The sequence below is a fragment of the Sciurus vulgaris genome (assembly GCF_902686455.1).
Source record: "Sciurus vulgaris genome assembly, chromosome: 11".
Lineage (NCBI taxonomy): Eukaryota > Metazoa > Chordata > Mammalia > Rodentia > Sciuridae > Sciurus > Sciurus vulgaris.
The window spans coordinates 112,463,596-112,480,825 of NC_136472.1; the positions used below are offsets into that span (position 1 = coordinate 112,463,596).

The 17,230-nt window shown below is 38.0% G+C and overlaps 1 protein-coding gene across 4 annotated transcripts in view; it reads left to right on the forward strand.

Moving 5' to 3' along the window:
- Positions 1–86: 86 nt before the first annotated feature.
- The window catches only part of RNF214 (ring finger protein 214), a 31,880-nt gene continuing 14,736 nt past the window's right edge, over positions 87–17,230 (forward strand). The window contains exons 1-6 of one of the 4 annotated variants that reach the window (XM_079105212.1): positions 87–463; positions 1,933–2,048; positions 4,845–5,355; positions 6,059–6,118; positions 8,704–8,844; positions 11,598–11,737. In XM_079105212.1, coding sequence (XP_078961338.1) covers positions 1,939–2,048; positions 4,845–5,355; positions 6,059–6,118; positions 8,704–8,844; positions 11,598–11,737 — 962 coding nt within the window. In that variant the 5' untranslated portion in view covers positions 87–463; positions 1,933–1,938. The remainder of the gene's footprint in view (positions 464–1,932; positions 2,049–4,844; positions 5,356–6,058; positions 6,119–8,703; positions 8,845–11,597; positions 11,738–17,230) is intronic. The other 3 variants (XM_079105213.1, XR_013757879.1, XM_079105214.1) reach the window with 3 other exon arrangements.

A 17,230-nucleotide genomic window follows, 5' to 3' on the forward strand; every position in this document is an offset into this window, starting at 1 on the left:
GGATCCCTCCCCAGAGTGTACTTCTCCTTCATGGCGTCCTCTGAAAAGGGCCTTTCGGCTCCGACCTTTAAACACACTGCGTTGCTCTTCTTCCTCTGACCGTCATGGCCCTGACTCTCCCTGTAACAGTCTCAGAAGGGCTCGGGTCTCCACCAGGCCTCTTCCCTGCGCCGGGGCAGGGTCCACTTACATCTCAGGGGTCTTCGCCAGCCTCGCTGCGCCCAGGGCGGTGCTAGCTCTAGCCGCCAGAGGGCGCCGTCGGGGGCGGCGCGGAGCCGACGCGGCCTTTCCTCTCGCTGCTCGAGCCTCGCCCCCTCCGTTCGTGCCGCCGGAAGTGGGAGGTGTCGCGCGCGGGCCGGCGCTCGACCCCTCCCCCCGTGGCTCGGCCGCCCCCTCCCCCCGCTCCGCCCGCTCAGGTGCGTCCCGTCCCTCCCCCGTTCCTCCCGGGGGCGCGGCGCGGGAGGTGTGTGCGGGGCGCGTGCGCCGGGGGGCGCTGCGGGGCTGAGGGGTGGGGGCGGGGGTCGTGATGGGGGGCGTGGAGGGTGCTGAGAGGACGGGGGCGGGTATCCTGGCCTAGAAGTGGGACGGGGGCTGGCAGCGCGGTCGGGGGGATGAGGGCAAGGTGTGGAGGTGGCTCTGGCCGAAGCAAGCGGCCAGCTTCGCAGTCTCCTGTTGAGGGTGGCCAGGACCCCCGCCGCTGTTTCACCCCATTGTCCCCTTCCTGTCCGTCTCCCGTTTTCTTCGGAGGACCCGTCGCCCCTGGCGTCGCCACCTTGCTGGTGACCGCCGGGGGGTTGCGGGAGCCTCTTGGGCACACCCGGCTCTCCAGCCAGATGTACCTCCCCACCCCCCGCCCGGGTTGGGCTCTGGCCACGGAGTGGCATGTATGACCCTTGCCCTACGGTTCCGTTTACCGGGCACCGATGACCACGACCCAAAACTTTATTGGAGGTAGAATATTTGCACTTAAGAGAAATGGAGATTTGGGGTCTCTTCTTCCAGGAGCTTTATATAATGAGGGAAACTGAGACACAGGCAGTGCTTGAAGTGTTGACACAGCCTGGTCTCCTTATCTGCTCTGTGCACACCTAGGGTTCAGAGGTATCACTGGGGTGCTGTCAAAATAAAAACAAGAATGTTCACCTCTCACCTCGCAAGGGTTGGTTGGTTGGTCCCCCCCCCCCCCCCCCCCGCCCCTTCTTGCCATAGAAGGTCATGAGTTTGCAGCAAAAAGGATGACCTTTTGATGGGGAGAAGAAAGACATCTTCATGGGTTCCCTTGCTTGTGTTACCATGTTTTTCAGCTTCTCATTTTCATGCTAACCAAGTTCTGTTTTGCACCACTGTGGTAACTCAAGAGTCTGTACTTTGCTCAGGCTGTGGGTATCAGACTTTTCCCATCTGTGCAGAGGGAACACATTGAGGGAATAAAAGAATCATTGGAGTTGGCAATATTTATTGCTTGTTCTGGCAGACACCTCCAAAAAACTTCATTTAAGTTAATGGAGACTGCTTTAATTGGTACAGCCATAAAGTGATTTAAAAAATAAGATATTGTTGATACTAGGCCCAAAACACCTTTTATAAGTGATATTAGACAAGATAGGTGTGGACCATTTGCAAGATTCTCACAGATTATGATCTATTTTAAATGATTGTATTTCTTAAAAATAAATAAAAACTTTGTATAGACTCCTAGATATTTATGTAAATATAGTGACTCCTGACAATTGATGTCCACTGGGACCTATTGCATGCAGTGTCTTTTGATACCCTACTGCAGAATACTGTTAAATATTTCCTCCTGGAGCCCAAGATTTTCCTTTCGGTTCTTTCTTGGAGCAACTACTTGAGTGGGTATCCTGAGGGGGAAAGTTACATTCATTTTAAACTTTTGAAACATGTGTCTATAATTTGTTTCTGAATGTGCAGAGCGCAATGGCAGCATCTGAGGTGGCTGGTGTTGTGGCCAATTCCTCCAATCCTCCGGAATCCTCTTCTAGTTTATGTGCTTCCAAATCAGAAGAAAGTCTCCCAGATGGTCTAAGGTAATGTCTACATTCTTGATAGGGAAGTATCATTTTGAGATTCACTTCTGTAGCTCTTTCCTCTTGAGCTCTAATGACACTGCAGTAGATAAAGCTTTCTAAAGATAGGGACTGCCTGATCTGTCTGTATTTTTGATGTCCAACAAAGTGTCTGACACTCAGCAGGCATGCTAAATGTTTGTTGAATAAATAGATTAGAATATAGGGGTCAATTCGTAAAAAAAAGTAAATATTTCCCCCTCTGCTCTATGTAGATTACATATGTTCATTTAATCTTATGTTTATATTGCATACTTGTATTTGTAAGATACTTTGTTATATAGATAGAGATACAGAGATACATTCATGTATATACATTTACGAATACAGATATACATTCATATATATAAATACATAAATGCAGATATATATGTGTATCTATCTAGATATCTTGGTTAATATTGCCTAGTACTTCATGTGGATATTTTGCCTCCCATCCATACTCTCAATTCTCGTAGGAATTGCAATTACCCAGTCTTGCATCTTATGGTAGCTAATACTTGGTTATGTGCCATACTGAATTAAATTGACTGAAGTACCTGGGACTTAACATAAAAGATAATATTGTCCTAACAACTTTATACATATTAGACATTTAGTCCTCATTAGTCCTAGGTGGTAGGTGCTAATATTGCTTCCACTTATAGTTGAAGAAACCGAGACACAGAGAGGTTAATAACTTGCCCAAGGTTTCCAAGCCCTGTTGGAGTCAGGGTTTAAACCAGGCTTGTCTGACTCCAGAGGACTTAAACATTTGTTTAAAAGAAGAGATGTGTTGCTAGTTGCAGTGGTACACACCTGTAGTCCCAGTGACCTGAGATGCTGAGGTAGGATTGCAAATTCCAGGCCAGCTTGCAACTGAATGAGACCGTGTCTCAAAATAAAAAAAAAGCAAGGCACGGTGGTGCCTGCTTATAATCTCAGTGACTCAGGAGACTGAGGGAAGAGGATCTGAAGTTTGAGACCAGCCTCAGCAACTTAGTGAGTCCCTGAGAAACTTAGCAAGACCCTGTCTCAAAATTTAAAAAAATTTAAGAAGCCTGGGAATGTAGCTCAGTTGTAAAGTGCTCTTGTGTTCAATCCCAGTACCAAAAAAAAGAAGAGAGATGCTTGTTAGTGAATGGGTGATGGGGGAAAATGTTACATAAGCCTTATCATAAACTTGAATCTTTAAGCTTTTATGCATTGTATAAATAAAACCAACCACATACTACTAGTAATAACAATAGCAGCTAAGGATTATTGAGTGTTTACTATGTGCTGACCACTCTACTAAGTACTTTATATACATTATCTCATGTAATCCTTACAATAATCCTATTAGTTGGGTAAAATTATTTCTATTTTATAAATGAAATAACTTGGCCTAGAGTCAAACATCTTGTAAATATTAGAGTTAGGCTTCAGATCCCGGCTCTGTATATACCTTCTTTTCTCTCTGCTCATGGTTAACTCCTAGCAAGAAGAAATCAGCTTAAAGTGTTGATAAAGATTTCCATGTCACAGATACTCTCTCAGTTGTTTTATTTTGAACAAGTAGTATTGAGGAAAGACAGACACATTGACTTGAAGCCTCAATTATTGCTAGTTTGGGATGCTTAAGGGGTCAGTTGACAGGATCAATTAAGAAATGGGGGAGGCAAAAACATTTAACATGGATTTAATTCCTGGGTGAAAGACAGCTGTGAATGTTGGATGTCACTGTAAATATGTTTTAAAGATCTCCTTTAAAGCAGTACAGAGGGCTGGGGTTGTGGCTCAGTGGTAGAGCACTTGCCCAGCATGTGTGAGGCACTGGGTTCGATCCTCAGGACCACATAAAAATGAATAAAATAAAAGTCTATCAACATCTAAAAAATTATTTAAAAAAAAAAAAAAAAAAAAGCAGTGGACAGTGTATGTTTAGCACATATGAGGCCCTGGGTTCTATCCCCAGCATTGGGGGAAAAAAGTATCTGTGACAAATGACAAAATAACTCCCAATATTAAATACACACACACACACACACACACACACACACACACACACGTGGTTCAGAATAAGATTTCTATCAGCAACTTCAATTTTGGGTTCAAAATTGAATCCTTAATTTTATTTAAGGATTGTTCCTTAAACAACTTGAGGGGATGCTATGCTTTGAAAAACTGATGCTCTGAAGTAGTAGTTCTGGCCAAAGGTATTTATAATGAGTTTGAAGGAAAATTATTTTTTGTGAAATACAAACTTGTATTTTTACTTTGAATTCACACGTAGTAATTGCACATATTGATGAGATACAGAGTGATATTTTACAAACAGTATTTCTGTTAATGTTTTATTTATGAAAATATTATGAATAACTAAATATGTATAACTAAATATTCCAGTAAATGTTAGGCTATTTTATGTATATCCCCAAAAGTTATTCACATTGGACCTGAAAACATTTTTTTATATCTTCAAGGTCATTTATGTTTGAACATTGACTGTAAACGGTAGACTGTCTTCAGAACCCAGGTTCTTACCCGTCAAACTAGATTACCTGCATATGGAATACAAGTTATTGGATAGAATGTAATTTCTTTTTCATTCTGTTAATTGGAAGTTATTAGGTATGTAATCCTTTTTAAGATTGGATTGGGTGAGAGAAAAACATTTTTTGTTTTGTTTTTTGGTAATGCTGGAGATAAAACCCAGGGCCTCATGCCTGCTAGGCCAGTACTTTACCGCTGAGCAACACCCACACCCAGAATCTTTTTATCTTGTGTTTTTGATAGCCCCAAAGACCCAGCGCAGAAGCAGAAGAACTCACCTCCATCGAGTGTAAGTAGCCAAACGATAACCAAGGAGAATAACAGAAATGTCCATTTGGAACACCCAGAGCAGAATCCTGGTTCATCAGCGGGTGACACTTCAGCAGCGCACCAGGAGGTTTTAGGAGAAAACTTGATAGCCACAGCCCTGTGTCTTTCTGGCAGTGGGTCTCAGTCTGATTTGAAGGACTTGGCCAGCACAGCAGGAGAGGAGGGGGACACAAGCCTCCAGGAGAGCCTCCATCCAGTCACTCGGTCTCTTAAGGCAGGGTGCCATACAAAGCAGCTTGCCTCCGGGAATTGCTCTGAAGAGAAATCCCCACAAGCCTCCATTCCAAAGGAAGGTAGCAGGGACACAGGCTTGGATTTCCGACCTGTAGTGCCTCCAGCAAATGGGGTTGAAGGAGTCAGAGTGGATCAGGATGATGATCAGGATAGCTCTTCCCTGAAGCTTTCTCAGAACATTGCTGTACAGGTCAAGTATCAAGTTTCTACTACTAAAATGGAATTTGGGGGGTTTTTGTGAGGGTAGGAGATATTTCATATTTGGTGAAGAGCTATGCTGTCTTGCTTTTTGTTTTTGTTTTTGTTTTTTGTTCTTTGTTTTTGCTACCAACCATCATACTGTTTTCATATAATGTCATGCAATGACTTCATTCTGATGTTCCATAAATAAGAAAACCAGTAGCCAGTATTTAATTTCATGGCAAGTAGGAGCTTTATGATCCACACATAATCTCTTTCACTGAGTGATTGATGAGTGTAGGTCATTAGCATTCATATTTCCCATCTTTGTCCTTACAGGAGGAATCCTTGTTTATTCTCAGACCTACATCTTAAGAAGTACAGTGTATCCTCCCTTATAGTGACTGGTGTGCTTTATTGTAGGAGAAAGTATGGGCACAATAGGTTCTCATCTCAGATTTGAGGCTTTCTCAGTCCAATTTTGGGTCTTTTTCAGGTTATTTTGTGGGATAAATGATTCATGCAGTGTGTATGTTGGTGTCCATTTGCCAGAACTACATTGCTTCTCTTGCTGTGAACCTGATAAAGAGAAAGAGCAAAAAGTTTGCTTATTAGTTATTTTGGCAGATTTCTAGGTAAAAGTACTGGAATAATTCTGCCTCTTTTAAAGAGACTCTGAAAAATTCTGAATATAATTGTTTCTTTCTTTGTAGACTGATTTTAAGACAGCAGATTCAGAGGTGAACACAGATCAAGATATTGAAAAGAATCTGGTAAGTATTTAAAGTGTCATTTTGTATGAAACCATAAAGCATAAGATCTAGAAGCATATCATTGCAGCTGGAAAAAGTGCAAGAATCTCCTTGATCACTCCAGAAAGCTTAATAGCTCTACATATATTCAAACATTTTTTATCTTGTTTTTTTAATGCCTCCTCCTCAAATTCAATTTTTTCTTTTTTTTTCTTTTTTTTTTTTTTTTGGTACTAGGGATTTAATCCAGGGGTGTTTTACCACAGAGCCACATCACCAACCCTTTTTATTTTTTATTTTGAGACAGGGTCTTGCTAAGTTACGTAGGACCTCACTAAGTTACTGAGGCTGACTTTGAACTTACAGTCCTCCTGCCTTAGCCTCTCCAGGTGCTGGGATTACAGACATGTACCACTCTATCCAGCTTAGTCTAAATCTTTCCAGGTGAACTGTTTCTACTTTGTTTTGTTGTTGTTGTTTGTTTCTTTGTTTTAGATTTCTTTTATGATATTTTTCCCAGTATTTTATCCTTTTATCCTGATTACTTTCATATAGACATTTCTTTTATCAGTCTTTCTTTTAACAACTGATTCTGTGAATCAAATGAAATAGTTTAGATTATAGTATAAGTAGTCCACATTAGAATGGGTCTATTAGTCTCTCATTCTAGACACTATTTCTTGAGGTTACATTAACTAATCTTGTCACATTGTTGAGCTTCCAGTCAAACTCTGTCAAGTTTTTTTTAAATTACATATTGTTTACATGTATCTTTTCCATTTTATTCCTTGGTACTTGGTTTTTAAATCTTAAAGAACTTTACATTTACAAGTCCCTGGGTTCTTGCTGTGTTTCCCAGGCTGACCTCAAACTCCCAGGCTCAAATGATCCTCCTGCCTTAATCTCCCAACAAGTTGGGAAAGGCACCCTAGGATCAGGAAGAAGAGGTCTTTAGGGTAAGATGTTCATTGAAAGAAGAAAAGTATAGAAATGAAAAGTGTTCACAGCAACCAGATCAGAAAGTGGGTATTTGGTGCAAGTTGAAGATGCTAATGCTTTTTCCCTTATTTCATGTTATTCTAAAACTGTATCATGGAGCACTGGGCACAATGGAACATACCTGTAATCTTAGCAGCTTGGGAGGCTGAGGCAGGAGGATCACAAGTTCAAGGCCAACTCAGCATTTAGTGAGGGCCTAAGCAACTTAATGACACCCTATATCAAAATGTCTGGTAACATAGCTCAGTGGTAAAGCACCCTTGGATTCAATCCCTAGTACCCTCTGTCAAAAAAAAAAAAAAAGTTACATTATGATTGAAGGAGGTAAAGGAAAGGAGCTGTGGTTGGAAAAGAAAAGAACCCTCTAATCTTCTGACTTTTCTTATTGGTTCTTAAACTTTTGTTAACTTTTCAGAAGTTAAGGTTCTCTTTCAGAATCTTGAAAACTTTGAGTTGTCATCAAAGTGAAATACACACGTAACACCCCAATTTTAGAGAGTTCAAAGATCCCCCGAGGGTTATCCACAGACCCTACATTCATAATCTCTGCAAAGATGTGATGCTGGGGAATCAGCTTTTGGGGCTGAAGTGGTCACATTTGGTACATGGACTGAGGACTGGTTTATCCCGAAGTTAAACTATCTTGAGAACCTATTTTATGATTATAATATAATACAGGTTTTCCAACATTCACTTCCAGCAACCTTATTTTCTTGAAAAATAATTATCCTTTAATGAACAAATTCAGCTTAATTCTCTTGGTGTAATTTTTACATGAACTACCTTATACCAAACTTGTTTTAAATTAACTCTTTTTAAGTTTTTAGTGTTCATTTGAAAGGTGACCGTTGCTTTCCTTAATTTACTGTTGAGGGGGAGGCAGAGGTGTATTATGGTCCTCACAAGCATCACTTCTAATCCCTAATTTATGTGAGAGCTTGCTGAGTTGCTCATTCTGAATACTAGGTTACTCAGACCTCTTTAGTGGATCTCTCACTTATCAGTGTTAATGACCAGTAAGGTTTCCTGCTCCTTGAGTAGGAGATCTAATCTTTGTTCTGGCATATTATTTTTTTCTCTCTCCTAAATGATTCTAAAATATCTCTTTCCCCTTATTCCCTATAGCAGTGGTTGGCATTTTCTGTAAGGCACTGGATAGGTTCTGTGGATTATGTGGCATTTATTGAAATCATTCCACTCTGCCGGTTATAGTATGAAAGCAACCTTTAAACCAATGGTCATGGCTGTATTCCAGTAAAACTTACTTATAAAATCATGGTGGCTGGATTTGTCCCAAATGCCACAGATTGCCGACCCCTACCTTATAGCGGTGTTGTATAAAAGAAATTTCTGCAATGGTGGAAATGTTCTATATCTGAGTTGTTTGGTATGGTAACCCCTAGTCATATTTTGAGTACTTGAGGTATGGCTAGGCAACTGAGGGTCTGTTTTTTTCTATTTTATCATTTTAATTAATTTTAATTTACGTGTCCACATACGGCTAGTAGCTATAGCACAACTTTAGAACTCTGAAAAATGTCTTGGTTAGGTATTTGGAGAGTGTTTCTTATGTTTAAATTGAAAAATAAACTTGTTTATTCCAATAGGACAAAATGATGACAGAGAGAACCCTATTGAAAGAACGTTACCAGGAAGTCCTGGACAAGCAGAGGCAGGTGGAGAATCAACTCCAAGTGCAATTAAAGCAACTTCAGCAGAGGAGAGAAGAAGAAATGAAGAATCACCAGGTAGTTTGCTTATATTGAAATTCTTGAACTGGGAATATAACTCAGTGGTAGAGCACTTGCCTTGCATTTGATGAGTTCAGTCCTCAGAACCTCAAAAAAAAACAATGAGTAAGGCAACAATTCTGATCAGATTTTTAAGTTTGTTTCTTAATAAGTAGAAAAAGAAAAGCAATATTTACTTTTTAATGGTTGTCAAAGTTTAAGAATAAGAACCCTGTTCACATTCTTACTCTGATTTTAGTTCAGAGAGGAAAAGATTATTTACTTGCTATATTTTGTTGATATAATTATCTATCTCATATTATTCATAAAAATATATTCATAAGTAGATTAAAAATCTATATATAAAAATTGGAAAAAAGTTTAGAAGAAAATTTAGGGGAGTATTTATTTAGGCTCAAATTGCAAGAGATCACTTTAGCAAGGCAAAAAACCCAGAAGTCATAAAAAAAGATTAATTACATGTAATTGAAAATACCAAATGATATAAAAATTGGCTGAAATGTTGTTAGACTAAGTGAAAATATTTTTAGCACATCTGGCCAGATTTAATGTCTTACTTTCTGAATATTGCTACACATTCATGTTAAAAGTCAATCTAGAGAAAAAATCAGGAAAGGTTATTGTATTATTTTCCTATTGCTCAGTTAACAAATCACCATGAAGTTAGCAGCTTAAAAGCCTACAGGAGTGTCACTGGGCTAAAATCAAAGTACTAGTAGGACTGTGTTCCTTTCTGAGGTTTCTGGGGAGGAATCTTCCTTGCCTTAGCTTTTTTTAAAGGCTGCTGTAATTCTTTGACTTAAGGCCCCCTTATTTTCAAAGCAACAACAGTCTCTTTGATCTTTCTCCCCTAGTCACATCTTGCTCTGATAACAACTGGTAATTGTTCTCCACTTTTAAGGACTTAGTGATTATATTGGGCCCACCAGATAGTCCAGGATAATCTCCCTGTCTTAAGGTCCTTACCTTAATCACATCTTCAAAGTCTCTTTTGCCATGGAAGGTAACATATAAATGGGTTCTGGGGATTAAAACATGGATATCTTGGGGGAGGGTATATTTTGCCTACTTAGAGTTATAAATAGCAATTCACAGAAGAGGAAAAGCAAAATGATTGTAAATATTTGGAAAGAAGCTCAGTTTCACTGGTACTCATTCATTCAGAAAATATTTTTAGAGTGCCTGCTCTAGGTTTTGGAGATTTAGTGATGAATAAAACACAGTCTTTGTTTTCACTGAATGCTTATTCTAGTTGAAATTAGACAGTAAAAACAATAAAGAATAAAAGTTAGGGAAATACACATTAATATTATTGGATACTATACTCCCCCAAGTGATGGGCCAAAATGAAATAAGTTGTTAAGCATGAAGTAAAGTAAACTCTTGGGGACATGATTGGTAAGAGTGTGAATTGTGATGACCTTCTGGGAAAAGTTGTTAGGAGTTGTCAGTTAAAATTTAACTGACCAGTCTTATTATTGACCGGTCTCATTATTGGGAGTCCATTCTAAAGACACAAGTTTTTGTATAAAACTGTAGACACATATAATGTTTATTGCAGTTTAAGCAAAGCAGAAAATCCAGACATGATAAAGAAAAATATTAATTAATTTAATTATATATAATTAAAAATACCAAATGAAAGACTGTTAGGCTGGGAGAGAAAATATTTTTAGCACATCTGATAAAGGATTTAAAGTTTATGACATTCTGAAGAGTTCTACAAATTCACGGTAAAAGTTAAAACAACAACAGCAACAACAACAACAAATCAAAACCAGTCCAGAGAAAAATCAGGAAAGATTTGTGTGATTAGAAGTGCAATTACAAAAAAAGAATCAACCCAAAGGACTGTTAACAGTTCATCAGGATAAATCGGATATGTCCATGTGTTGTCCTGTTAGGCAGCTAGCTATTTTTGAGTTAGATCTATAGTTATTGATGTGGTATATTTGTCCAAGTGAAAAAAAGCAAGATGTTAAATAATGAATATAAAGTAACTTCATAAAAAAAGAAAAACGGGATGGGGGATATAACTCTGTGGTAGAATATGTACTTTGCATGGTCAAGGTTTGATCCCCAGCACTGCTACGAAAAAAAAAATGACAAAGTACATATATAAGTATATGTGTGTTTCTGTTAGAATGGACAAAATGTGCAGTCATAATACAGAACAGCTAATACATTGATTACCCTTGTGGATGGAAGTGGTATGAACTTGGGGGGTAATTTAACTTCATCACCTTTGTATTGTTTAACTTCTTATTACAAATATGTGCATAAATATATTTGCTGTTGTTAAGTACTCAAAAAGTCATAGAAACAGAAAATTCACACACATAGTAAAGTAGAACTGTAACAAAACAAAACAAGACCATATTTGTTGGATGCAGCAAACTCCCTTCTAGAGTAAGAATGCCTTTCTCAGCATTCTTGAGAGGTGTTCATTTGACATTTATTTGAACACCAAAAATGGAGAACTTATTGCTTCACAAGGCAGTATGTTTCATTTTTGAATGGTGTGATTAGATGCTTTTTTCCTGTTGAGTTGAATTCTGTGTTCCTATAACTTTCACCCTGAAGTCTGAATTCTTGCTTTTGGAGCTGCTCATCAACCTGATATCTTCCAATTCAGTTTAAATCCATTAAAATCAATATGAATGTGTGATTGTTGAACACAACCTTCAGATCAAAAGAACTAATTTATTTCCTTCTTTATTTGTGTGTGACTATAATTTTGTGGGATTTAGGAGATATTAAAAGCTATACAGGATGTGACAATAAAGCGGGAAGAAACAAAAAAGAAGATAGAAAAAGAAAAGAAGGAGTTTTTGCAGAAGGAACAGGATCTGAAAGCTGAAATTGAGAAGCTTTGTGAGAAGGGCAGAAGGTAATTGATGTGCGTATGTGTACATATGTGCATATGGGGCCAGTCTCATTTGTGTTTGTAGTTTCTTTTCTTTCAGTCTGTTTTTTATTTGAAAAACAAGTACACAAGTAAAATTCTCCAGTGATTTAGCATTCTCAGTATTCTGTTAGACGTAATAGAAGAAAGGTACTACTGTTTTATTAATAATGTTGAAAATTTATAGCAGTTAAGAGGCTGGGGGTTTAGCTCAGTGGTAGAGCACATATTTAGTATGTACAAGGCCCTGGGTTAAATCTCTAGCATCAAAAAGAAAAAGGAAGAAAAAATTATAGCAGTTAATTGTTGAGTTCTATATATGATCAAAATTTTGATAGGTGAGCTGGGCATAGTGATGCAGGTTTGTAATCCCAGCTACTTGGGAGGCTGAGGCAGGAGAATCGCAAGTTCCAGACTGGCTTAGGCAACCTAGCAAGACCCAGTTAAAGGTGTTATAAAATAACTTGGTTCTAATTATTTATGATGAGAGGTCAGTGACAATTCATGTTGTTTTTTCTGTATTATGTCACTTTTTGCAAGATTTTCTCATTTTCTTTAGTTTTTTATCTATTTGACTTTCAGGTGTGGTTCTTTTCATATTTTTCCTGTTGGGAATTTTCTGAGTTTCTTAATCTATAAAGTTGTGTCTCTTGCCAAAATTATTAAATTTTCCAACATAATTTTCAAATATTTTTTCTGTCCCATTTTGTCTTTTCCTCCTGGACTCCACATCCACAAGTGTTAGACTTGGATACTGTCCTACAGCTCAACAAGTCTTTTCTTGCTGTTTCTTTCCAGTTTTTTTTTGGTGCCAGGGATTTTTTGGAACCCAAGGGTGCTTAACCACTGAGCCACATCCCCATCCCTTTTTTTTTTTTTTGCGGGGGGTGGTGCCAGGGATTGAATTTAGGGGCACTTGGTCACTAAGCTACATCCCCTGTCCTATTTTGTATTTTATTTAGAGACAGGGTCTCACTGAGTTGCCTAGCACCTTGCTTTTGCTGAGGCTAACTTTGAACTTGAGATCCTCCTGCTTCAGCTTCCCAAGCTGCTGGGATTACAGGCGTGCACCACCACCCAGCTCCTTTTCTTTTCTTTCTTTCTTTCTTTTTTTTTTTTTTTTTTTTTAATTTTAAGACAGGATCTTGCTAAGTTGCTGAGTCTGGCATTGAACCTGCGATCTTCCTGCCTCAGCCTCCCACGTTGCTGGGATTATAGGCATGCATGCACCATCGCACCCAGCTCTTTCCAATCTTTTTCTTTTCTTTTTCTTTTTTTTTTTTTGTGTGTGGTGCTGGGGATTGAACCCAGGGCCTTGTGCATGTGAGGGCAAGCACTCTACCAATTGAGCTATATCCCCAGCCCCTCTTTCCAATCTTTTTAATTCTCTTTCTCATATTGGATAATTTCTTTTACATCTTCAAGTTCAATTACTTTTCCTTATATCATTTTCATTCTGCTGTTAAGCCCATTCAGTGAATTTGAATTTCTTATTTCCAATGTTACTATTTCTCAGTTTTGACATTTCAGCCTTTATTTTATTTATTTTTATGTGGAGTGCCTCAGTGCTAGGCAAGTGCTCTACCACTGAGCCACAACCCCAGCCCTAGTTCTTTTTTTTTTAATAGTTTCTCTGCCAAAAATTCTTACTTGTTTATTCCTTGTGATCATATTTTCCTTGTGTCCCTTCACATAGTTAAAATAGAGGCTTTAGAATCTTCTTCTGCTAATTCCAACATCTTAGTCACCTTGGAGCCCCTATATATTGATTGCCTTTTTTCTTAATCAGGAGTCAGCAATCGAAAGTATTATCCCAAGTCTGGGAATGTAGCTCAGTGGTAAAATATTTTACCTAGTATGCACAGGCCCTGGGTTTCATCCCCAGCACCTAAAAAGCAAGCAAAACATAAAAACCCCATTTTTCTGGCCAGGCATGGTGGCATGCTGGACCTGTAGTTCCAGCACTCAGGAGGTTGAAGCTGGAGGATCACTTGAGCCTGGGAGAGCAGCTGGGCAACAAAGCAAGACTACTCCACCTCCATAAAAAGAAAAACATAGCCTAAGGAAACAGACACAGAATACATACTGTCCGATTTTTGTTTACACAAAGTTCTAGAGAAGACAAAATTAGTAAGGGAATGTATTTCACAGGATTCCAGCGGCTTAGGGTGAAGGTAAGGAATTGACTGCCTTATAATAAATATTTTAGACTTTCCAGGTCAGTCTTTGCCCATTAAACAACAGCAACAGCAACAAAAAAAAAAACTTCATTTTATTGAGTTATGAGAGATCTTTATATATTCTTTGTATGAATTGTTTTATCAGATGTGTTTTGTAAATATTTTCTACCAGTATGAGGCTTGCTTTTGCATTTTGTAATAGTGTCTTTTGAAGAACAAATGATAACAATTTTGATGAAGTCCAGTGTACTGCATTTTTTCTTTTGTGTTTCATGCATTTTGCATTCCTCCAAATCTTCACCTAACCCAAAGTAACCTTCTTCAAGAAAGTTATAGTTTAAGCTTTATGTTTAAGTCTGTGATCCATTTTGAGTTTATAAAAAATAAACCATATTAAAAAAAATATGGTAAAAGGTTAGAGATAGGGTTCACTTTTTTGCACATGTATGTATATTTATTCCCACACCCTGTGTTCAAAAGAGTATGCTTCCCCATTGAATTATTTTGACACTTTTGTGGAAGATAAATTGACCACTGTTGGGGAAATACATTTTTAGAAAAGAGAGCCTTTAGCTACTTGGGAGGTGAGGCAGGAGGATTGCAAGTTTGAGTCTAGCCTGGGCGACTTAGCAAGACCCTGTCTCAAAAAAATGTAGCTCAGTGGCAGAGCATTTGACTAGCATATGTGAGTTCATTTCTGAGGAACATATACATACACACACACACACCAAAAAAAAGAAAGAAAAGAAAAAAAGTAAAAAGAAAAAGAAAGAAAGAAAGAAAATCTTTCCCCAACCCAGAAAACCACTCCACAAAGGTGGTAGGGAAAGAAAATGGTTATTTTTGAACAGATGTTAAATCTGAATGTGATCCACATCACAGATAAAGGTCTTGACAGGTGACAAAGACCAACAGAATCTTACCCCCTTATATAACAACCTATTACAGTGCTTTCAAGATAAACAGTAAGTAGTCCTCAAGTAAGGGGACTTGACTGCACCTTTTGTTGAGAATACTTCACCCCAGTTATGGTAACTGGGGAGATGATCTGTGTAGTTTTGTCTGGAGAAACAGATTTCTTTATGACAGGAGATAGTTTTGTCAATTGGAGCAAGGTGCCCTCCTGCTTTCCCCTGGGAACTGCGAGACAGGGGTGCTGTCTCCTTGGATATGTGCATTTCAAATGGATGGCTCCTAGGTACTTGAAACATTCCTGATTTGTGTGACTATTTTTGGAGTTTATAATATACGTATATCTGAAAAAGAGAAATTTTGAAAGAAAAAGTTGGGATGGGATTACTTAAGGGAGTTTCTTCCATAATTTTTAAAAGGGAGAATTAAACCTTTTATTTTTCATTTATATTTGTCTTTACACATATAATGTGGGTCTGTTTCTGTACTTTATTCTGTTATATCAGTACATTTGTCTTTCCTTCCTTGCCTTGTGACTTCGTAAATCTTAAATACATCCTCCAACTGTGTTCCTTTTCTTTCTTTTTTTTTTTTTTTTTTTTTTTTTGGTACTGGGGATTGAACCCAGGGGTACTTTACCATTGAGCTACATCTCCACCCCTTTTTAAAATTGCTTTATTTTGAAACAGGGTCTTGCTAAATTGTTGAGGCTGGCCTTGAATTTGAGAGTCTTCTGTCTCAGCCTCCTGAGTAGCTGGGATTACAAGTATGTACTGCACATGCCTGACTTTTTTTTTTTTTTTGGTCAGAATTGTTTTGAATATTCTAGATACTTTTTATTACTTTAGAATCAGATAGTTAATTTCTACAAAAAGCAATCTGCCTGGAATTTGTTTGAGTTTGTATTGAATCTTTAGATCATTTTAGGGAAACTGACATCATAACAATATTGAGTCTTCTTATTTGTGCACATGGAATATTACTTTTTTTTTTCCTTCTTTAGTTTCTCTTGGTAATGTTTTGTAGGTTTGAGAGACCAGAAAGATAGTTCCTGCTCTTTGTACTACTCCCTCAAAATTTGAGCCATCTTGGCTTCTCTAAATTCCTGCCTTTGTCTCCTTAATTCAGCAACAATGCCAGCTCTGTATTTACCCTCCAGGTGTAACTCCTATTAAGCAGTTAGCTAGGAAAATTATAGGACTTTCTTCATTTGTGTCCTTTTTCTCAGTGGTCCCAGTTCTGTGCTACCTTTTGTGCAGTGTTTATAAACATCGTTTCACATTTTTTCCCAGTTTTTCAGTTGCTTATGACCAGAAAATAAATCTGGTCCCTAGTATTCTATCATGGGTGGAAGCAGAATTCTTAATCCTATCATAAGCAGATTAAACTCAGAGAACAGTATTTACAGGATATCCATGCCAGTATGTGTAGTAAACATTAGGATAAAAGGACCTGGAAATTAAGCTAATAAGGTGGATGGCATAGGAGGTGATCAGTGTTGATTAATTCCTTGTGAAGGACTGGAATGGTGGTTTGAAAGGAAGTTGTGGTCAGAGAAAATCAGAACCAAGTTTAGGATTTTGAAAATGGACCATATGTGTTAATGAGCCTCAAGATATGACTCTGCTGGGAGGTGATTGGCAAGGGATAAAATTCAGGAAGAGGAAGAACTCTTAAGGTCTTATTGTCAGATTGGTCATGAAATTGGATATTGAAATCACAAAAGATGTTGTGAGCCAGGCATGATGGCCTCTAGTTCCAGCTACTTGGGAGGCTGAAGCAGGAGGATTTCTTGATCCTAGTAGTTTGAGGCCAGGCTGGGCAATTTAGTGAAACCCTGTTTTAATAAAAAAAATAAATTAATAAAAAGAGCTGGGAATTTAGCTCAGTTGTTAGAGCATACTTGTTTCAATCCCCAGTACTACAAATAATAATAATAAAACTGTATTAACATAAATAGCATATTTTTCATGAAAAATAATTATTTTCCAAATTTAAAAAATCAGTTCAGTTAGAAGATTAACATTGTTTAGATTTTTGTAAATCTTTGTAATTTAAGAAGCTGAATTTTTCTGGCTACTTTTGCATTTAATTGATTGTAAAATGTCGTTTTGGTTGTTGTATGTGAAGAAAATTGCAGTACATGGATAAGTAGTTGGAAAAACGGAATATTTTAATAGCTTTTTAAAATAATTATGGATGTATTTTGATACTACTCTAAAACTTGTCAAGCCATTTTTTTAATAAAATTAAACAACTAAAAAGTTGTAGATGGAAATAATATGTTTATTTTACTTACTTATTTTTATGTGGTGCCGAGGATCGAACCCAGTGCCTCACAGATGCTAGACAAGTGCAAACATCTGCATAAATGTTGAGCCAGTAT